At 41.0% G+C, this 24494-nt stretch overlaps 1 protein-coding gene across 7 annotated transcripts in view; it reads left to right on the forward strand.

Annotated features, from left to right (window-relative positions):
- Positions 1–12214: 12214 nt before the first annotated feature.
- ptprt (protein tyrosine phosphatase receptor type T) overlaps positions 12215–24494 on the forward strand; it is a 415965-nt gene continuing 403685 nt past the window's right edge. For all 7 annotated transcript variants that reach the window (XM_042301053.1, XM_042301087.1, XM_042301062.1 and 4 more), the window contains exon 1: positions 12215–12586. In XM_042301053.1, the coding sequence (XP_042156987.1) occupies positions 12511–12586 (76 nt within the window). In that variant the 5' untranslated portion in view covers positions 12215–12510. The remainder of the gene's footprint in view (positions 12587–24494) is intronic.

Genomic DNA, 24494 nt, shown 5'->3' on the forward strand with positions numbered 1-24494 from the left:
TTGCGTGCCTGTCCTCCATTTAAAGGGATATCAACCAGATTCCTTTTTCTGTGGCTTCCCTAAGGTGTCAACAGTCTTTAGACATAGTTTCAGGCTTTTATTTTGAAAAATGAGCGTGAAGGATCCCATTGCGTAAGTGGAGAGGTGGGGGCTCTCAGAGTGAGTTGGTGCGCAATTGAGTAAACCGGCCATTGTTCCTCGCGCTGTTATTGAAAAACCTACACACTCGGTTTGAGATATTATTGAATATATATTTTAAAAACTACCCGAGGAATGATTGTAAAAAACGCTTGACATGTTTCTGTGGACATTATGAAGACTATTTGGAATTTCCGTCTGCGTTGCCATGACCGCTCTTTCCTGTGGATTTCTGAACATAACGCGACAAACAAACGTTGGTATTTTGGGTATAAAAATAATCTTTATGGAACAAAATAAACATTTGCTGTGTAACTGGGAGTCTCGTGAGTGAAAACATCCGAAGATCATCAAAAGTAAAACAAGTTATTTGATTGCTTTTCTGATTTTCATGTCCAAGCTTCCTGATGCTAAGTGTACATAATGCTATGCTAGGCTATCAAACAACTTACACAAACGCTTGAATTGCTTTCGCTGTAAAGCATAATTTAAAAATCTGAGACGACAGGGTGATTAACAAAAGGCTAAGCTGTGTTTCAAAATATTGCACTTGTGATTTCATGAATATGAATATTTTCTAGTAATATTATTTGACTGTTGTGCTATGCTATTCAGCGGTTGCAGACGGAAATTATCCCGCTACAGGGATTGGTAGCTTCAAGAAGTTTTAAAGTGATGACGATTGCTTTATCCAATCGATTAACTATGTTTAATTATTACGACGATTCAATTAATCCCATAACAATTAACTCATTCGCAATCTTGGGACACCACGTAAAAAGTTTATTTCACGAGTTACTGTTTTCCGAATGAACTCTTAAAGATATCTCTTACATTTCAGTCATCAGTCAGTCATTAATTAATTGTTTACCTTCTATCTGTCTCATTCAGAGTGACAAAATCCTTGGATATCTGCACGAAACCTAGCATAAATGACGAATCAGCGATATACAAATTGCCTTAATTATTTATTTACTAACTAACTAAATAATAACACAGAATTACATAAACACAAACAGAATAGTTATTGGTTACTAACACAACGCAATGAAAAGTCCCTAGTGGACTAAGCTCGATATGACGGCTTGGTAGACAATGGAAAGGGGTGGGAACGGATAAAGAGCCGCAAAGACCGAATGGACCCACTACACACACACACACAGTTGATAACTATGCTCATTGAATTGCAATTTATATATTTACACCTGTATGTCTTGTTGTCTCTGTTGAAATTGCCGGTCCGTCTGCTGGAGACTCAGTCGACAGAAAGTCTCTGGTTTGTCCATTCCTATTTAAGCACTTGGGGAAAAAGGGCCATTCCCTCTTTTTGTCGTAATATCTGTGCCCACGTGGGCGTGGTCACTTACTTGGTTAAGACTTCATATGAAAAACAATTCTCTCATTTAGAAGGCTAACATCACATTTAATCTTCTCACAAATAGTTTCATATTCAATCATATAAGTTCCACAACATGTGGTAATGGAGAAGAGATACAGTTATGTTGTTCTATCGTCTTTAGTTACATCACAAATTATTAACAAATTCGACAGGATTGTTCTTTAAATACCCACGAAGCATTCCAAATGTTTGGATTACAGAAATACTGTTTAATTATTCAACACTTTGATGTTACCGTACTGCAACATCTCTCACTGTGGTAACAAAGGGATTTAACATCCATTTCCTCAGTATGGGAGAGAGTTTTCCTGCAGGTATTTATGAGAGGAGAGAGAGAGAGAGAGAGAGAGAGAGAGAGAGAGAGAGAGAGAGAGAGAGAGAGAGAGAGAGAGAGAGAGAGAGAGAGAGAGAGAGAGAGAGAGAGAGAGAGAGAGAGAGAGAGAGAGAGAGAGAGAGAGAGAGAGAGAGAGAGAGAGAGAGAGAGAGAGAGAGAGAGAGAGAGAGAGAGAGAGAGAGAGAGAGAGAGAGAGAGAGAGAGAGAGAGAGAGAGAGAGAGAGAGAGAGAGAGAGAGAGAGAGAGAGAGAGAGAGAGAGAGAGAGAGAGAGAGAGAGAGAGAGAGAGAGAGAGAGAGAGAGAGAGAGAGAGAGAGAGATCCTCCCCCAAAGGACAAGTCATGACAGTCCCCCTCTGGTGTTTGAATCTTGTGATTATCCTGCAATTTGCAAACCAACATAAAAATGACCACGCGCTGTCCTGGTTGTGAATCATCATTGCTGTCCCCCTCTGGTGGTTGATCTAGGCAGGCTTTTTGAAAGCTGCAAAGCACCTCAAGAGTGGCCAGAGGATGTCCTGGTTGGTTATCACTGTTGCGGTCCCCCGTCTGGTTGCCCAGGCTGGTAGATCTGAGCAGTAACTTAGACAGATGTTAACAATGCACACACACACACAAAATATATAATTAAATTTCTTCCCAAATGAGTGGCGTTGGTTCACTAAGTGATGGTGAACTTGTTTATGGGTCTGTCATTTCCTAAAATTCAAAGGAAATGAAACGAAAAGGAAGAAAAGCATGAACAAAATATAGTTATCACAACCTAATCATCTAACTGGACTGTATTCTAAATACGTCCAAGGTTTTGGCAATATGACCCCATCATGGCATTGTCTAATGTCCTATCTAGGGTGTTCCTAATTCACGGTGTGTTGCTTAGGGCACTATCGTAAATTGATAACTACATGATAAGTTGACAGCTGTAAGGCACCAGCTTTGGCCAGTCTACAGGAATGACCTATAGACTTCTGTGGAGAAACTGGTGAGTACAGTAGCTGTAGAGTCAAAGGCCTCAGAGTAAATGTTTAACTTTACTAAGGCTGGTATTTTGCTCGGACCCTTAAGTAATCCTAGCATAAATCGTCATTAAATGTTCCGTTGTACGTGTGCGTTAATCCTTACATAAGCATACACGCCAAGGGAAAGAACACCAAGTATCCCAGACTGCAACCTGTTCAGAATGAGTCTGACGTCATCAGATCATTTCCAGGTCAATGCCTGGAGGTTTAGTAAGAATTGATGCCAACCTCACGACCTATGTTAACGGGACCTGTAGTCATTTTACTACAAGTCCATATGTCTTACACCATTGCAGTGGCGATAGGTATGAAGGAAACAATTTCATAGCTATGTTATCCACGGAGGAGCTAACCTCATGGCGGAAGTACTCTGTAAGTACTGAACCGGTTGTACGTGGTGTGATCATGGTCCATGACTTCTTATAACTTTCCTCCTGAATGGAGGGTTCTATTTATTAGTGGCATGTGTGTTAACCATCAGAAGAGTGTTCTGGAGATTCCCTTACACATGTTGCAATCTGAGTTACTACTAACTACTCTATCGCTGTTATCAATATCAATTTGACTTCTGAGGTCTCTAACCCTCTTACTGATTGTGGCTGGACTGACTGTGCTGGCATTAGTACTGGTTCTCAAGGGGAGTTATCCTACCTACCGATTTATTCTGAAATGTTATCCTACGGGAACACATGATTAGAGCATTTGACATTTTGCATTGTATTTGAACCTACACATGGCAAGGAATTATTATTTTTGCCATTCGTTTTGGAGGTGCACTGGACTGGACTTTTACGACCAGTGTGGTACACCTCAGTAATATCTTAGATGTGTTCTAAGGTTATCCCCATCGAGGGGCCTGTCCACTCCTCTCTGTTCTCATGGGGAAGTTTGCAGCTAGATTTATTTTCTACTCTGGCAGCCTCCTACACTGTTGCACATAGTCTCGACCCCCCCACCGGCCTCGATGAGGCTCATCATGGGTCTGGGCTAGTATTCCCCCTCTTTGTGTCTCGGGACCCCCCCAGCAGCAGTTGATGTTGGTATCCGAGACACAAACGAAAAGATCGGACCCTATGTACGAGTTGTCAGCGACTACGTTGTTATTAGAATGGCTGTAACCTTTCAACCAAATCTCTTGGTGTTTGTGCTTCAAAACGCTCAGTGGCTTTCGAGGCCTGTCAGTCACCACAGCGTCCGCGTGTGGCAACCTCTTCAGTACCTGTGAACTGAGACGAGGAGATTTGTCTGTGATATCGCAAAGTTTTTCACCAGTGGGAGTCATCGGGTCAGTTGAGGGGTAACGGGGTAACCCCTGTCATTGTAAGGGGTAACAGTCCCCCACAAGCGAAAGATGTATCATTGGAAGCAGAGTACACTCTGTGCGTCAATGCTTTTATTGCTGAGACGCCGCAGTGCTTGTGGAAGTGTCCAAAGGGCAAGAGAAGTTCATCTCAACTACAGTACTGCACAACTTCAAGGAGGAGGGAAGTTGCTCATTCACAGAGACTGCTGGCACGAAATCATGAAAAGAATGGTCAATCAGGTTTGCTGATGGAATATCGAGATATCGGATAACTTTCTCTTGGCCAGTTCGCAATTGTAAATGATAACTTGTTCTCAACTTGCCTACCTGGTTAAATAAAGGTTAAATAAAAAAATAAAACATTTATGCACCTGTAAGAACGGACGCTGGAGATGAGAAGTAGGTACGGAGGGTTGAACATTTAATTTAGCACAGACATGGAACAGGACAAGAACAGCGTCAGAGCCAGGTAATTCAAGGACATACGACAATTAATGCTGAAACGGGGAATAGAGCTGGGGAACAGACAGATATAGGGGAGGAAATAACACAAGTGATTAAGTCCAGGTGAGTACAATGAATCGCTGATGCGTGTGACGAGGGAAGCAGGTGTGCGTAATGATGGTGGCAGGATTGCGTAATGCTGGGCAGCCTGGCGCCCTCTAGAGCGCCAGGGAGGGAGAGCGGGAGCAGGTGTGACAGCACCAAGAGGTTTCGAAACATCTTTTTCCCAAGGGGTGCTTTCAACAGATACCCCTTGTGGATGACTGCGTTGCAGCTAGCATTAGGGGTAAAAAGTGTGGTCAGTGGAGAAGGCACTGTGACCTGTGACCAAACATGGTTGGTTTTCCAATCCATCAGTGGGAGTAAACGATCCATCAAGTCTGCTCCGAGTAGCAGGGGTTCAGATTCGAGGCTGGTAACATACACAGGTTGAACAAGCGATACATCCTGGAAGTGTAGTTTCAGCATGAGAGGCGAGGTAGCCTGACTGAAACCTTGAAGTGTATTGTTACATTGTTCCCTTTTTAACCCTTTCACACGTACCATCACACAGGTGTGATCATTCTACAGTGGTCCCTGAAGCATGCGATCACGCCTGTGTGATTAGAACACTCATTTAGAATGCTTATTTAGAACGGCCAGTTTCGAATGACACAACAATCAGCATTTGAGCTGGTGTCACGTTCTGACCTTAGTTCCTTTGTTTTGTCCTTGTTTTATATGGTCAGGGCGTGAGTTGGGGTGGGCAGTCTGTGTGTTTTTCTATGTTTGGTTTCTGTGTTCGGCCTAGTATGGTTCTCAATCAGAATCAGGTGTCGTTAGTTGTCTCTGATTGAGAATCATACTTAGGTAGCCTGGGTTTCACTTTTGGGTTGTGGGTGTTTGTTTCTGTGTGAGTGTGTGTGGGCCACACAGTACTGTTTCGGTTTTGTAAATTCAAGTCATTGTTTATTGTTTTGATTCAGTGTTCAGTGCTTTCTTTAATTAAAATCATCACACTTACCACGCTGCGCTTTGGTCCTCCTCTCTATCTCCAGACGACATCCGTTACAGCTGGCCACACTTTTTTCAGAAACTATTTACACAAATACAGTCCTTACAAAGTTATGTCCAGAATGTGAGCAGTTTATTTTTGGATGCAATGTAAAGATTGACGCAACACAAGCGGTCATATTTTCTAACTCTCAGCTGACATAAACTACAATATGAATTAGCTAATAGCAATTACTACATATAATTAATCACATCACGGGGGAGCTCATCGTTGATCAAAATAATTGAGAAAAAACACTAGAAATCGAAAGTAATCTGGACATTTGTTTCAGCGCGCAGCCAGGCTTTTTTACCTCACAGAAACCAAAGATAATGAGTTCGGTCTGTTGATAGTATGCATGTTGAAGGGGTGTGTAGTCTACCATCATTCACATCCCACCATTCACTTCCTAATGTTCTCAAAAAATGAGTGAACCCTTACTCACCTCATCACCATCACCTCACCTCATGTTATAGAATCTTTGGTCCAACTGATGATCACGTAAAACCCAGAATGCATTGTATGTCAACAAACATGGCTCCACACACATAACTGGAATTAGCTTAGCTCATCATAATCGGTACAACCTTCAAAAAATGATTTTACACACATACTATATGCCCATTACAATCTTTGCAAAAATCGGAATGCATGATTTATCAGCGGTAATTGAAAAACATGAATAAAATAGTAAATGTATCAATAATACCACACAAAACATTTTCTGATAGTGATTTATTGATACAAATGGTGTGTGCAGGCAGTCAATCACGTAACCTCTCACTCCCACTCTGAGCCATTCAGTGTTGTTGTTTATGTATGCAGCTAATGAGATAAGCTGTAGCATTATCAATGTCTTTCAAAAGGAGACAACTCACAAATGCGGAATTTCTGGAGATGAGTCTGAAAGTCAGGAATCAGAATCTGACAGTGACAGTGAGGAGCTGCCCCTGAGCCATTGAGAACCCTGAATCCGAGGACCCCTTGTCCACCCACAAAGTCCTAGTTCCATTTGAAGATGCTGGTGATGGAGGCAGACCGATAGTGGATGAAGTACAGGAGTTCTGTGGTAGCTGGAAGGCTGCCAGCCATTTCACCCCTCCTGGCCCTGCTGTTTGTGTTGATGAGTCCCAGTCTGGAGTGCAACGGCCCTTACCATTTCCATCTGAGGCAGTGCTTCAAGTTGTTTCTGACAGAGGACCTGGTGGGAGACATAGCAGAGACCAATCGCTATGCCTTGGAGCTACAAGAGAAGAGAGAGCCAGGAATGGGGGTGACAACCACAATTAGTGAAAAGTATACCTTCCTGGTGACAGTCCTTCTCACGGGGATAGTAAAGAAGAACTCCCTGAGAGAATACCGGAGCAGAGATCCTATGTTTGCAACCCCCTTCTTTGCCACCCTCTTTTCCCAAGACTGCTTTCTAGTTCTGCTGCTATGACTGCATTTCATCAACAACGCTACTGCCATCCTAAATTACCCTTTACACAAAATAAAAAATGTCAACAGCTGGCAGTAAAGTGCCATGACAAACGAGATGTCCATGTCCTCTCCACTGTCCATACAGCAACCATGTTGGCCACAGGGAAAGTAGACCACCTGATGGGAGAGAGAAACAAACCAGACAGAGAAACATCAAACCAGACTGTGTGCTTGACTATAACCTCAAAATGGGGGCAGTGGATAAGGTGGACATGATAAACAGCTTTGTGGAATGCACTCTGGAAAACGACCAAGTGGTATAAGATATTTTTAAATTTTTCCAGAGTAGCTTCAAAATACAGCAAGCCAATACTTCTGACACAATTAGCATTGTTTTACAGAGCTAATAGAAGAATGTAACTAGCTACTTAATAAGCACGATTGAATATAACACCATAAAGGTTATGAAATGAGTAACGTTACCTCGCGTGTCCGCGGTTATAAGGAATATACACAAATATATTATGCTCCATACACACAGTGGGCTACAGTATAACACGACACACAGAAGCTATTATAACGTCATAAGGCACTTACTTTGATAGAAACGCAGTCTGGATTTGAACATGGGTGTCTGTAGTGACGCCTCTAGCACTGAGACGCTGTGCCACTTGGGAGTCATAAAGTCAGGGTAGCTTCAAAATACAACACATGCTAATACTTCTCTGATGCAATTAGTATTGTTTTCCAGAGCTAATAGAAGAATGTAGCTAGCTACCTAAGCATTGAGTATAACACCATAAAGGTTATGAAATGAGTAACGCTAAATCACGTGTCAGCGATTATAAGGAATATACACAAAACCATTATGGTACAGTAGAAACGACATAACACGACATGCAGAAACTATTATAATGTAATAAGGCACTTACTTTGATAGAAACGCACACATTTTCAAAGTTATAATTGACAACGAAAACAACTTTGATTGCGATGCAGGCAACAGACGGAAAATATGAACACGTGTATACAGGACGGGAGATGAGCAAATGTCTGCTATTTTGACTCATCACATACTGTACGCTGGTTCTACTGTTTATGATCTATCCTGTTCCCTAGTCTCTTTATCCCTACCTATCTGTGAATATCTGTCTTTATTACCTCGTACACCTGCTCATCGACTCGGTACTAGTACCCTGTATATTTATCGTTTCTCATTGTATTTATTCCTCGTTGTCACGTTCTGACCATAGTTATTTTGTGTTTTCTTTGTTTTAGTGTTGGTCAGGACTTGAGCTGAGTGGGCATTCTATGTTGTGTGTCTAGTTTTCCCTGTTTCTATGTTTGGCCTGATATGGTTCTCAATCAGAGGCAGTTGTTAGTCATTGTCTCTGATTGGGAAACATATTTAGGTAGCCTGTTTTGTGTTGGGTTTTGTGGGTGGTTGTCTTCTGTCTTCGTGTGTCTGCACCAGACAGAACTGTTTCGGTTTTTCCACATTTGTTGTTTTGTATTCATTGAGTGTTCAGTTTGTTTTTAAATAAACAACCATGGACACTTACCACGCCGCATCTTGGGCCGATCCTTGCTACACCTAAAACCCTTACACTCGTGTTATTATTTTTCTATTATATCTCTTTTTTTCTCTGTATTGTTGGGAAGGGCAGGTAAGCATTTCAATGTTAGTCTACACTTGTTGTTTACAAAGTATGTGACAAAATACAATTGTATTTGATTTGATTTTTTCCTAAATCAAATCAAATCCAATTTTATTGGTCACATACATGTGATTTGCAGATGTTATTGTGGGTGAAGCAAAATGCTTGTGCTTCTAGCCCCAGTGCAGTAATATCTAACAAATTAAACAACATATACCCTGTACACATAAATCTAAGTAGGAATGAATTAAGACCATAAACATGTGGACGAGTGACATCAGAGAGGGAGGGACTAAGATACAGGCGAATAGTATAGAGTCACAGATGATAAGGATAAGACATCTTGTGCGTGTGCGCCGTGAGACCATTCTCAAGAAGCCATTTTAAGATTTAAGTGAGTCAAGTAAAGATTAACCTCTTGGCCTCGTCAATTTCACCAGTAGTCTACTTTGTTAACAAGTTCAATGCATTCGCATGCTCTAAGTTCTACAGTAATAGCCTACAGCTGAATATGTTGATGTGGATTCCAATTTCTCCTCTTATTTTATGACTTTTCGGGCCACATTGATTCCTTACAATTGAACATAATGGATGAACAATTGCGCCAAAGTTTATAACTACCTCTAATTTCCTTTTCAAACTTGCAAAATTCAGTGGATTGAGGACACTTACTTAGTTAAAACCCATTAAATTGCTGTAAATCTTAAACTAACCAAAATAACTTAAAAAATAAACAATTTAATTTGTGTGCCTTAATATTGCATCGGTCATACTCTGTTGTGAATGCTTTATGTCAATCCAATACTAAGAATGAATCCAGCATATTCTGTAACCCCCAGGGTATAAAAAACACATTACAGACGCATCAGGGGTTGTAACTATTGGCATGTGGGTGAGGTAGATCCCCCTTTGCTTGTCTCTACACTGTGATTTACATATAGATACATATAAATGGGGCTGTTCAATATATCTATACTGAATGCTGACTATAGCCTCTCCTTGGCTACTAAAAAAAGGTGTTTCTGAACCTTCGGAACCTCAAGAATATGTCTGACATTACATTAGTTAGTGTGAGATTACTAGTAAAACGCCACGCAATCCTGAAGGAATAAGGTTTCAAATGTTGACAGTAGAGGCTTCTCTGCATTAGGCAGGTGGTATAGAGGTTCTCCTTCCTGTTACGATATTAATGGAACATTTTCTGAACATTCGAAATAGGAGAATGTGATTGAAGGTGATGTACTGCTGTGCTCCCTACATGGTAGATGGCATCCGTGCCTGATTCATATATTTTGGTCAAGGTGTTTGAAAGACAGACTGGATGCCACCTGTGCTGAACGGAATACACCTTGTCAGCACTCATTTGAATTGGAATACATTTGTGGTGTCTGGCAGAGTGATGGGTTTGCATAGTGTGACTTGAACTGTAGGGGGCATCATCCAATGTTTCTCAGATACAGGATACCTTTAGGGTGTCGACTTCCTTGAAATGGGCCAACAGAGGTCACTAACCAATGTTATTTTAGCCTATATATATATATATATACTGTATTAATAGACTGATTAAGAATTAGATTATTATCTCAGGTCAAAATTGCAGGTCAAGTCCACAGCCCAAGTGGAGAGTGATATACCTCAAAGCATGAGGTAATATTGTGCACTTGACGCACACATGTCTTTCAGTACCAGTCATCTAGCCAGTTTACTGATTGATATCTCTCTAAATTCATAGAGTAGCCTAGTTCTGTGTCTTGACTAATCAACTCCAATGATGTTGCTGTCCTTTAATGGCTCTTTTGAAATCCTAATCTACTGTTGAAGAGGCCTACATATGCCTTTATCTTCTCATTGACTCCCTTTTCATATGCACTATCTTGTAGAAAAGATTTTGTTATCACGAATCTTGAAAGAGTATAACTGAAATTGAAGATTGAAGTCAGTAAATAGCGTAGTATAGGCATCAGCACACAGAGTGAGCCAGGGAGCAATAGAGGCACCTTTGTGCTTTAATGAGGCATTGATTTTTACATCACTAAATAATAAAATCATAAATGAACTGTCACCATAAAACACTGTAACTGGGATTTGCCCACTCAGGATATTCCTTGCACACCCTGAGACCCAGTAGGAGAAAGAGTGGGGAAAGAATGTTCCCACACACGCTAGGTGGGATCCATTGGAATAGACATTGTCCATTGATCACCCTATGCAACAGACCTCGCTTGCGTCCCAAATTGCACCCTACTCAGTGCACTACTTTTGACCAGGGCCTATAAGGATTTGCTCAAAAGTAGAAGTGGTGCACTATATGGGAATAGGGTGCCACATGCAGACATTGTGTTACAGTAATAGGCTAGGCCTACCACTAGTCTATTATTATTTTTACTCAGGCCGTCTAATTTTAAAGTGGCAAGCATGAATCCCCTTATTTTGTAAAAAAGCCTGTGACAAATCAATTATTTATATATTTTGTGCAAATATATTATTTTCTGTTTGTCAGCACAAATTTCTGAAATTACTGTGAGTAAAATGTAATTTTTCACACATAACTGTTGAAAAGGTTGTTATCAAAGAATGTGAAGCTTTAATTGGGCACAGGAAACATCCTCAGTGACCAAGTTTACATGCACAGCAACATCTCGTTATGATTCGGGATACTCAAGTATTATGTTTTTGAGTTGATTCATGTAAACGTCATATCCCGTTTACAATGGTCTGAATAATTTATTGTTGTTTCTCGAGGTCTGCGCAGGCTCAGTTGCATAATATAACATTGAATGTTCAGATGGGAAGAGTAGCCTAGTAGTTGGAATAGTAACAAGTCTGGACACTGACTGTAGGCTTCACATGTACTCTATTATAATATTAACTCCTGCAGAACTAAACTTTTTTGCAGTAAAATTATACAACAAAAATTAATTTAGTTGCCGGAGCGCAGAAAAATGATTAATTTTTTTCCTCTTGAGAAAATGAGTGCGCGCTTGTTGTCTAGCCTACACACGTAAATGTTTTCAGCTGACAATATTTTACTTTCATCCACAAAAAAATATGGATCCAAGACTAACTGAAATACTATCAGGAACATGTGATGCCGCGTTCAGGTCGGAAACTCAGTACCTCCGAGTTAATCTTTCAACAACTAGTAAGCAAGTCAGATTTTTTTTGCGTTTCCAACATGATATGAATGCGGCATGAGTGTCAGCACTGCCATAGGAATAACTCACACGGCCCCAGCACAGAATATAACATTCACGTCATGTCGGAAAATCTGAAATGTCCAACTTGCTTAGACTACTCGTTGTAGAAAGCTGATACGTCCCAAATGGGAAACGGGGGTATCAGAATCAACCAATAGGAAGCAATACGCAAATAACACGTTCATTTTTACCTCGGAGGTCCGAGTTCCCGACATGACATTAACACGGCATGCCTCCAATGCTTAGATAGTTAGAGGTTCAAACGTTGTGGTGGCTAGACAGGTGTAGGGACCCTGGGGACTCAGAATCGAGTGCCACTCTCCTTTAGATTATTTTAACTCCGTTTGCCATCAATTACTGATTGAAGCCAAACAATCAAACCGGGATTGCTGTCTACTGCCTTACAGTACTCTCTCACTGCATTACCAATGCGAGGATACTGTCTGTGTATACAGTCAGCGAGTAAACGGACAGGAGGCGAGCATGTAAAATAGTCACTGCCAAAATGGACAAAGGGAACTACATCATTGCTTCGCTTCTTTTTCAACTGATGGACTTAATATGCGGACAATTATTTCCAGGTAAGTTTATTCTTGTTTCTATGAATTGCTCAGAAGACTAGGCTACTTTCATCTCAGTAGAATGTGCTTTGGAGATGTTAATACACGGTAACGAAGGGACCGTAGGCAGGTGCATGCCATAGGAGTTAATGCTGTGTCTCCAACTTTTATTTTCGAATAGGCTACTATACATAATTGAATACGCATGCATGCACGCAAGCTCGAAATACACGGACACACTGTCAAGATGCACGTCATTCGAGCACTTGTTACTCAACGCGCAATTTGGGGTGCTTTTGGGCAATATTATTTTGTCAATTATATCGACTAAATTGATCTGTATCGGTAATGCAGAGTCGGTATGATACAAATAAGTATCTACCATTACGCAAAGCAGTGGTCAATTCTGTGTAGTTTATTGGATATCGTGATAATAAATCATTTAGGCCTACCTTAATCTTGCGTTAAATTGATCATAGCTTAATTGGACCAACTCGAATAAACTCTACTTTAAGAAGAATTATAACATTTTACCATACAGCAATTAATATAGCCTACTTACTACGCGCATTTAGCCATATACTGTACCTCCCATATTGATAGCGTACTCGCGATTCGAAATTCTTATGATTGTAATAAGTGAGACCGATGCATTGCTTCATTGTGGAAAATGTGTTGTAGGTTGTATTTAAACAATTTAACATTAGGCTACGGTAGTATGACGAAATGTTAAAATAACTTGATACCTCAGAACAGACTCTGCTGTCACAGTGCACCGTTTGGTTCTTTTTGCTCTCAAAATTGAAAATATGCTAAAGTAGGCTTGTTGAATATTCGATAGGAATATACAACAAAACCACGAAATCCACTGTTTAAAAAACCTGGAGAAAAAAACAAAGCTAAATAAAATGAATGATCACGCAATTGAGGACAGTGGTTGAAATCCCTATGCCGAAATGCCTATTCATGACATTAGCATTTAAAAAAATGTATGTGGCACAATTATCACACTTTTTCAGTGCGATTAATTTTCTTATTCCGTGCATGAGCAACGCTGCAAAAGTGTTCATGAGCTCAAGACGCTCTGTCTGCTGAGTTGTGCACCCGTAAGGTGGCGCTCTGGGCACATCAAATTGTATTCCACTCACCCGCAAAGGATCATAAATGCGCGCAAGTGAACTGTTCAAACCAAAGGTGGTTTTAAGTCCGAGATCCTGGGCCAATGAACCATTTTCTTAAAAAAAATACGTCAATTTTATCCCTCAAGTTATAGTTTATTTATCATGGAAGTAGATTATCACACTTAATGTATTGGGGTCCATATTTATTTCTGATTCATGGATTTGGTGGTTCTAATGTAGGGTGAAATGTTTTGAAATCAGACTATAAATTATTGGACAAACTCATGGAAATATCTCATTTTTTGTTAGAAATGACTATCATTGTAGTAATGTGCATTAGTTACAAAATGTTAATATAATTTACAGTGGGCTCCAGTGTAAATCAGGATATTCTGCATAGATTGTATTACTTTAAATAATAATTTTATGAATTGATAAATGCCATGTCAGTCAGTCATCTGGATTTCAGCAACACACCCAAATAATCATAAAGACAGAAAACCAACACTATTTCAGTCCCCTGCATTTGTTGAACTTTATTCAAATTACCTCCACTAACCTGTACCCCTGCACATTGACTCTGTACCGGTACCCCCTGTATATAGCCTTGTTATTATGTAAATGTATTGTTCGTTTTTGATTATTTTTAACTAGTTTTTTTGTAAATATTTAATTAACCAACAATGCAGTTCAAGAAAGAGTTAAGGGCTTGTAAAGTAAGCATTTCACGGCACACCTGTTATATTTGGTGCATGTGAGTAAAAATCTAATTTGATTAGTTTTTTAAATTTGAAATATTAATGAGTAAAGTCCATAAACTTAATTTTGACCGTGCACATGTATCTCTCACAAAAGATTAATTCTGAATTTTTACATTTCCTTGGAAGTCATCATCCATGCAAGTGTTTTGTTTGATATGCATCCTGCTTCCTTGTTCCCAGTCCTTCCCAGTCTGTCACTCTGGCAGGGAAACAAGCCCCCCTCAGTCTGAATGAACAGCTTGAAAAGTATCTTTATTCTCTAACTAATGGGGGTTGGCTTTTGCAAAACACAGTGTGTAAGTAAAATGTGACCATTTACATGGCTGCATAGGCCATTCAGTGCCAGAGCTGCCGAGAGAAAAGCTGAACTTGGGGAGGGACTTCACATTTATATTACGTTTATTTTTATGGACATCCATGGCCAATGTGAAATGTGTGTTAAGTGGACTGTCCCTGTTTCTCCATCCTACCTCAGTAGTTATTTGCAGGATGCAGCTGGGCATAGCGGCTAGCCTCATGCCCCTACTGCTATGCTTTACTGGCCATTGATTGTTTATTGTCCAGCGGACACTGGAGGTGGCAGCTACTGGCTAGAGCTGCTGTGTGTGTGTGTGCTCAAAAGGACCAAGTTACCATTTGTATTCAGTTATTAATTACATTTATTTGGCAAGAAGGCAAAATATGGAACAGTCATGTGTCATTTTCTTTTCCTCTCTGTTCTCTTTCTCCTTGAACTGACGACTGCCCTCTGCCCTGAGATGTTAAGCAGACATTTTCGAAAGGCAAGGCTTTTACCAAATCCATGGTTTTGCATTTCCCCATTTTGAGTGCTGTTTGGAAATGGGAGTGTGGACTGGGAGGTCATCTTTACTGGATGAATGGGCTGTGTATGGAGTGAATAGTACCAATTGAAGGTATACTGAGACTAGATGGCTTTAAAGTGAGTGTAATTTCAATTACATTTTATTTGTTTTACAGTGCATGTATAAATCAAGAGAAGGGTCATTTCAACACTGACGCTGGAAAGTCAGTTGGTCGGTGTTTGAAATTACACTCACTTTAAATCCTTCTAGTCTCAGCGTACCTCCAATTGGTACTATCCACTCCATACACAGCCCATTCATCATACATAATATTTGTATTTTATACATTGTTAAATAATAGTGAAGACATCAAAACTATGAAATAACACATGGAATCATGTCGTAATCAAAAAGTGTTAAACAAATCTAAATATATTTGAGATTCTTCAAATTGCCACCCTTTGCCTTGATGACAGCTTTGTACACTCTTGGCATTGTCTCAACCAGCTTCACCTGGAATGCTTTTTCAAAAGTCTTGAATGAGTTCCTACATTTGCTGAGCACTTGTTGGCTGCTTTTTAAAAACTTTCATGTAACTTGGCAAGTCAGTTGAGAACAAATTCTTATTTACAATGACTGCCTACACTGGCCAAACCCGGACAATTCTGGGCCAATTCTGAGCCACCCTATGGGACTCCATATCATGGTCAGTTGTGATACAGCCTGGATTCGAACCAGGGTGTCTGTAGTGACGCCTCAAGTGCTGAGATGCAGTGCCTTAGGCCACTGCACCACTCAGGAGACACTTTTCCTTCACTCTTTGGTCTAACTCATCCCAAACCATCTCAATTGGGTTGAGTTTGGGTTATTGTGGAGGCCAGGTCATCTGATGCAGCACTCCATCACACTCCTTCTTAGTCAAATAGCCCTGACACAGCCTGGAGGTGTTGATCATTGTCCTGTTGAAAAACAAATGATAGTCCCTCTAAGTGCAAACCAGATGGGATGGTGTATTTCCTGCAGAATGCCTTGGTAGTGTGCTTTGAATTGTAAATGAATCACTGACAGTGTCACCAGCAAAGCACCTCCTCCTCCATGCTTCACGGTGGGAACCACACATGCAGAAATCATCCGTTCACCTACTCTGCGTCTCACAAAGACACCATAAACCATAAATCTCAAATTTGGACTCATCAGAACAAAAGACAGAACTCCACCGGTCTAATGTCCATTGCTCGTGTTTCTTGGCCCAAGCAAGTCTCTTATTATTGGTGTTCTTTAGTAGTGGTTTATTTGCAGTAATTTGACCATGAAGGCCTGTTAACGCAGTCTCCTCTGAACAGTTGATGTTGAGATGTGTCTGTTTCTTGAACTCTGAAGCATTTATTTTGGTTGCAATTTTTGAGGCTGGTAAGTCTAATGAACTTATCCTCTGCAGCAGAGGTAACTCTGGGTCTTCCTTTCCTGTGGCAGTCCTCATGAGAGTTAGTTTCATCATAGCGCTTGATGGTTTTTGCAACTGCACTTGAAGAAACTTTCACATTTCTTGACATTTTACTCTTCAAGTAAAGATGGACTGTTTCTCTTTGCATATTTTAGCTGTTCTTGCCATAATATGGACTTGGTCTTTTACCAACCCTACCTTGTCATAATACGTTTGCTCAACAAAAAGGCATTGAAGTTGATTCACAGTAAAATTATAAGGCAACCAGCTGCAATAGGATTGCGAACTTGCTCAGCATTTGGGCACATAGCTGAACCAACATACAGTTCAACTTGAGAATGTATTTTCACTCAGCATTTTTGGTTGAGTAAACACATTCTCAAGCTGAATTGTTTTTGACCTTTTTTGCACATTTCCCAGAGTGCCTTGCCTTTTGAGTGAATTGAAGTTACCGACCATGACTGCATTTATTAGCGAGAGGCATGGTTGTTGTATTCAATGGTTTTTAGTAGTGTAGCCTTCACCAAGTGAGTGTTATCTTGAAAATTCAACTCTTTATGACAATACATTACAAACGGTATATTATTAGGCTGTTCTTTGAGGGCCTTTTTATACCCGAACAGTGGTCTGAAACTCCTTGTTTACAGGCCACATCAAGCCTGCTGGCTTGCAAAGTGATGTGTAATTCCTATTAGAATCCCGCAACAAGTGAGGATATCCAACAATTGTAACTTTTAATCGCCCGCATCCTGCATTCAGAATGACTGCCGGGATAGGGAAGATGAATTATTGAAACTACCTAAATCAAATAAACTGGAACAGCATCTCATTTAACTGGTGCAATAAGTCCAACTACTAACAGATTGGAATTGTTTAGAAAAATGTATGTTATTTATGTCTGTGTAGCATAAGATTAATCAACATAAAATTACAAGCACAAACACTGGTACAAACAAACCTGAAAATCATGATCATGATGGCTGTAATTTTTAGTTTTTTGCACAAACATGAATTTGTAAACCACAACTCACTTCGAGAATAATTTGTCGCGTAAACTATAGCTCAAATTGTCCTTTTGAAGTCCACTCAAAAAATAATGCTGATTTTAAGCAATTGGTTAAGTTAGATTATTATTTTTTGAGCCAGCTTGATGGTGGACATGGATAAATAAAACACACTTGATGATTTGACTTATTTTTTTTTTTAAAGAACAAATTCTTAATTACAATGATGGCTTACCCCGGCCAAACCCTAACGACGCTGGGCCAATTGTGGGCCGCCCTATGGGACTCCCAATCACAGCCGGTTCTGATACAGCCAGGAACTGAACCAAGGTCTGTAGGGACGCCTCTGGCACTGAGATGCAGTGCCTTAGGACTCTGCACCACTCAGGATAAGACATGGGCATACGTTTTGGCAAATCACATAAAGGCACTTGCCCAGGCCGATCTGTCTTTTTTTAAATGATTTAAAAAAATCTCCAATGAAATTAACTTATTTTCATTTAAATGGGAAATGGTTGTTGTATGCAGCCCAGTGTTTCTTTCAGTGGCATTTGCTCCTTTGCCAAGGAAAGAGATCCAGTGGAAAAAACAAGTATTCTTTGCATACATTACACAGGTCTCTCTCCTCCTTTGCATACATCATCCAGCAGCAGCATACACTGCCTTCAGAAAGTATTCAACCCCCTTGAATTTTTCCATATTTTGTTGCGGTACAAGATGGGATTAAAATGTATTTTTTTGTCTGATGTACACAAAATACTGTGGTAGAAACATTTGTGTTAATGTCTCTGACATTGTGGGATATTGTGTGTAGATTGTCACTAATCTTTATCTATCTCAATCTCATCTATTTTAAATTCAGGCTATAGCACAACAAAATGTGGAAAAAGTCAAGGAGGTTGAATACTTTCTGAAGGCACTGTAACACCTGCACACTGTCACGTGAGACAGCAGTCACTCTGTATGCTGGAGAGGGCACTCGTTAGCCGAGTGCTGCCAGACTAATGGTTAATCCCAGGCTGATGCAGTGTCAGTCTTCAAGGTTCCTCTCACCAGCCCCTCCATTTTAGGGAAGGAGGAAGTTCTTTTTTCCAGACAGTATTTTTTTTGGTTTGGTTGATATTTCGTTGTGGCTTAAGCCAAAGAGTAGGGGTGTTATTTAGGATTAGTATGAGATTTGATTGTTTTTTTTGAGTACCACTCTGTTCCTATACTTCCATCATTGTTTTATTTGACAGGTAGGCAAAACAATTTATTTTACTTTCAAGTATTGTGATCGAGGTAAAATTTAAGAGGATTAAATATTGTAATAGGTGGTAAAAATAAATAAATGAATGTCCTCCAAACAAGAGATTGTGGCCAGCAATTCAACTGTAAATGCCCCAGCAATTCTACCTGGGGGTCAGTCAAGCACTAATGAGAGGGGAAACAACTACACCTCCAAAACTTCAGAGATGGGAAAAATGCACTTCAAGTGGTGGAGAAATGAAACACCTGAGAGCACAAATGGGGTTTGGAGGCTGTCGGCGATTTTAATGGATGTCACACTCCGCATGCATCCCATATGGGCCTCGGGGAATAAGGGAGGGGAAAAAAAGGGGAAAAGGACAAAAACAGGAGCCTAATTATTCCCAATCAATCCATTAGAACCTGTCGGAAGCCTAATTGTTTCCTCCAACTCCCGTTATCATGTGTTGCCGTGGCTGCAGCAGAACGGCAGGAGCACTTTTTTGACAAGCTGTCTGTCACTCACCGGCTCTGTCTGTTTTAGTATGCTCACCCATCTGGTCACGCTTTTTTTTTTCTCAGGAGAGGAGAGCTGCATTTACCGTGTCAGTGGACAGAGCTGTATATTCCAGTGGTCTGCTTATCTGCATGACTGTGTCACCCTAATCCGTTGCACTTATTCTATTTGCCTGACTAAATGACAGCTTAATACAGGGGCAGGCCTGCGCCTCTGAGGATGTTAAGGTACAAAACGCTGGAAGAATGTCTCTTCTCTTTTTCAATGACATACTTAAAAGTGAGTTCCTGCCTGAAAAACCTTGCTATGAAGCAGAGGGATGCCTGGTTTTTATTGCTGACTGAGGTAAAAAAAACAACAACATTGCCTGTATTCACAAAGCATCTCGGAGGAGGAGTGCTATATGATCGAATATCAGTTTTGCCTTAAATCATAATGAAATAAGAGTAGGGGGACCTGATCCTAGATCAGTACTCCTACTCTGGAACACTTTGTGATACTGGCCCTGATATTTTATAGTCGCTTGAAGTTCAACCTGGAATTTCAAGGCACCAAGCATATACTCAGAAGAAATCATACCAATCGATTGAAATAATTGTCAACCATTTTTTTTGTGGATGAATTTCATTGCCGAAAACATGTATGAAGGACACTGGGTTCTTGTGCAGTTAATTTATGCAGCTGATTCATGAAGTTCAGTAATGTTGTATGCTTAACAGAATTAAGACTAATTCATCCATATAAAGATGACAAACTCCTATCTCAAACTCCTGTTTACAGGAAGTGCCCTATTCTTGCGAGATTCATGATTGCACAGGGAGGAAATTGATATGTTGCAATCTCACCTGGGAATTAGCAGAGCAGGTTGAGAGAGAGAAACCGTAATTTGCACAAACAAATCTCTTGCCGATGTTTTTGTTTTAAGGCACAACCAATGAACATCGATCGTCTGACTGGCGAGGAAGTGACACACAATAGACTAACCTGAACACTGTTTTCCTCATGTTCTATGCTTTCGGACATGTTCTTATCAATGGATGCGAATTGGTATATTTCTCATGTTAAAGAAGAGTAACGTTATGACTGAGATAGAGGCCATGTATTATACGCATACAGTCCTTTCGTGGAGGGCGCCCTTGCGGACTGAATGGTAGCAATCACATTCGGAGATAAACCTCTAGCCATCAGATTGGCCCTCTCTGGGGCCAGGCTCATAGGAACCAAATCTCCAGTCTCGCATTTCAAACCTGTCTGTGTCTGAGACAACAGGGCCCTGCGTAACAGGAGTTGCCACGGGTCCCCACCTAAAAGGTGAATGATCTCCGTGAACCAAGGCTGAATGGGACAACGGGGAGCCACAAGAATCAATGATAAGCCCTCCTGGCGCACCCTCTCCAACGTGGGGCTGAATCAGAACCACTGGCGGAAATACTGAAAGAAAGGTCCGACGCCACTGGTGCACCAGAGAGTCCGTTCTCACCGCTTCCAGCGAAGAGTAGGATTTCATTTGCCTTTTCAGGCGTAATTGTCGATCCTCCAACAGGGGACACGAGAGTGTGACTCCCCCACAAAGTATTTTGTCTTATCAAGGCTACACAGAAATACCAAATCATCCCTAAAAAAACTAACTCCAGAGTGCTGTATCTAGCAATATATCAGTGACATCCATCTCCTGCTATCATGCCGCACTACAAATCAAATCAAATTGTCACATACACATGGTTAGCAGATGTTAATGCGAGTGTAGTGAAATGCTTGTGCTTCTAGTTCCGACAATGCAGTAATAACCAACAAGTAATCTAGCTAACAATTCCAAAACTACTACCTTATAGACACAAGTGTAAGGGGATAAAGAATATGTACATAAAGATATGAGTGAGTGATGGTACAGAGCGGCATAGGCAAGATACAGTAGATGGTATTGAGTGCAGTATATACATATGAGATGAGTATGTAAACAAAGTGGCATAGTTAAAGTGGCTAGTGATACATGAATTACATAAAGATGCAGTAGATGATATAGAATACAGTATATACATATACATATGAGATGAATAATGTAGGGTATGTAAACATTATATTAGGTAGCATTGTTTAAAGTGGCTAGTGATATATTTTACATTTCCCATCAATTCCCATTATTAAAGTGGCTGGAGTTGAGTCAGTGTGTTAGCAGCAGCCACACAATGTTAGTGGTGGCTGTTTAACAGTCTGATGGCCTTGAGACAGAAGCTGTTTTTCAGTCTCTCGGTCCCAGCTTTGATGCACCTGTACTGACCTCGCCTTCTGGATGATAGCGGGGTGAACAGGCAGTGGCTCGGGTGGTTGTTGTCCTTGATGATCTTTATGGCCTTCCTGTGACCGGGTGGTGTAGGTGTCCTGGAGGGCAGGTAGTTTGCCCCCGGTGATGCGTTGTGCAGACCTCCCTACCCTCTGGAGAGCCTTACGGTTGTGGGCGGAGCAGTTGCCGTACCAGGCGGTGATACAGCCCGACAGGATGCTCTCGATTGTGCATCTGTAGAAGTTTGCGAGTGCTTTTGGTGACAAGCCGAATTTCTTCAGCCTCCTGAGGTTGAAGAGGCGCTGCTGCGCCTTCTTCACGATGCTGTCTGTGTGGGTGGACCAATTCAGTTTGTCTGTGATGTGTACGCCGAGGAACTTAACTTACTACCCTCTCCACTACTGTTCCATCGATGTGGATAGGGGGGTGTTCCCTCTGCTGTTTCCTGAAGTCCACAATCATCTCCTTAGTTTTGTTGACGTTGAGTGTGAGGTTATTTTCCTGACACCACACTCCGAGGGCCCTCACCTCCTCCCTGTAGGCCGTCTCGTCGTTGTTGGTAATCAAGCCTACCACTGTTGTGTCGTCCGCAAACTTGATGATTGAGTTGGAGGCGTGCGTGGCCACGCAGTCGTGGGTGAACAGGGAGTACAGGAGAGGGCTCAGAACGCACCCTTGTGGGGCCCCAGTGTTGAGGATCAGCGGGGTGGAAATGTTGTTGCCTACCCTCACCACCTGGGGGCGGCCCGTCAGGAAGTCCAGTACCCAGTTGCACAGGGCGGGGTCGAGTCCCAGGGTCTCGAGCTTGATGACGAGCTTGGAGGGCACTATGGTACATTGTCTTCCCGGAATTCTAATCGTAGAGGTAAACTAAGGTTGATGATTTGAAGACTATACTAATAATACACAGGAGGCCAATCTCCCTACAGCTTGGCTATGTCCCAAATTTACATTTTAGGCATTTAGCAGACACTCCCTCATTCAGAGCAACATACAGGAGCAATGGCGGTTAAGTGCCTTGCTCAAGGGCTCATTGACAGATTTTTCACCTAGTCGCCTCTGGGATTGAACCAGTGACTTTTCGGTTAATGTCCCAACTAGAGGTCGACCAATTTAATCGGAATGGCCGATTTAATTAGGGCTGATTTCAAGTTTTTATAACAATCGGAAATCAGTATTTTTGGACACCGATTTGGACAATTTAAAATATTTTTTTTTACACCTTTTATTTAACTAGGCAAGTCATTTAAGAACACATTCTTACTTTCAATGACGGCCTAGGAACGGTGGGTTAACTGCCTTGTTCAGATTTTTACCTTGTCAGCTCGGGGGATTTAATCTTACAGTTAACTAGTCCAACGCAATAACGACCTGCCTCTCTCTCATTGCACTCCACAAGGAGACTGCCTGTTACACGAATGCAGTAAGCCAAGGTAAGTTGCTAGCTAGCATTAAACTTATCTTCTAAAAAACAATCAAACATAATCACTAGTTAACTACACATGGTTGATGATATTACTAGATATTATCTAGCGTGTCCTGCGTTGCATATAATCGATGCGGTGCGTATCGTTGCTCAAATGTGTTTTTAAACATGCATATTTAGCAAAAAGAAATCCAGGTTAGCAGGCAATATTAACCAGGTGAAATTGTGTCACTTCTCTCGCGTTCATTGCACACAGTCAGTGTATATGCAACAGTTTGGGCTGCCTAATTTGACAGAATTGTTCATAATTAGGACAACATTGAAGGTTGTGCAATGTAACAGGAATATCTTTATTTCACTGAAAGAATAAATGTCTTTTCGAGAGTTTCCGGATTCGAACATATTAATGACCTAAGGCTTGTATTTCTGTGTGTTATAATTAAGTCTGATTTTGATATAGCAGTCTGACTGAGCGGTGGTAGGCAGCAGTAGGCTCATAAGCATTCATTCAAACAGCAATTTTGTGCGTTTTGCCAGCAGCTTGTCGCTGTGCTTCAAGCATTGCGCTGTTTATGACTTCAAGCCTATTAACTCCCGAGATGAGGCTGGTGTAACCGAAGTGAAATGGCTAGCTAGTTAGCGGTGTGTGTGCTAATAGCGTTTCAAATGTCACTCACTCTGAGACTTGGAGTGGTTGTTCCCCTTGCTCTGCATGGGTAACGCTGCTTCGAGGGTGGCTGTTGTCGTTGTGTTCCTGGTTCGAGCCCAGGGAGGAGCGAGGAGAGGGACGGAAGCTATACAGTTACACTGGCAATACTAAAGTGCCTATAAGAACATCCAATAGTCAAAGGTTAATGAAATACAAATGGTATAGAGGGAAATAGTCCTATAATGACTACAACCTAAAACTACTTACCTGGGAATATTGAAGACCAATGTTAAAAGGAACCACCAGTTTTCATATGTTCTGAGCAAGGAACTTAAACGTTAGCTTTCTTACATGGCACATATTGCACTTTTACTCTTCTCCAACACTTTAATGCAAAAACATTTAAACCAAATTGAACATGTTTCATTATTGATTTTATTGATGTATTATATTAAGTTAAAATAAGTATCATTCAGTATTGTTGTAATTGTCATTATTACAAATAAATCAATAGTCCGATTGAATCGGTATCGGCTTTTTTTGGTCCTCGGTATCGGTGTTGAAAGATCATAATCGGTCGACCTCTAGTCCCAACGCTCCTAACTACTAAGCTACCTGTCACCCAAATGGCACCCTACTCCCTACATAGACGCTCTGATCAAAAACGTGCACGATGAGCCCTGGTCAAAAGTATAG

The sequence above is a fragment of the Oncorhynchus tshawytscha genome, linkage group LG02 (assembly GCF_018296145.1).
Source record: "Oncorhynchus tshawytscha isolate Ot180627B linkage group LG02, Otsh_v2.0, whole genome shotgun sequence".
Classification (NCBI taxonomy): Eukaryota; Metazoa; Chordata; class Actinopteri; order Salmoniformes; family Salmonidae; genus Oncorhynchus; species Oncorhynchus tshawytscha.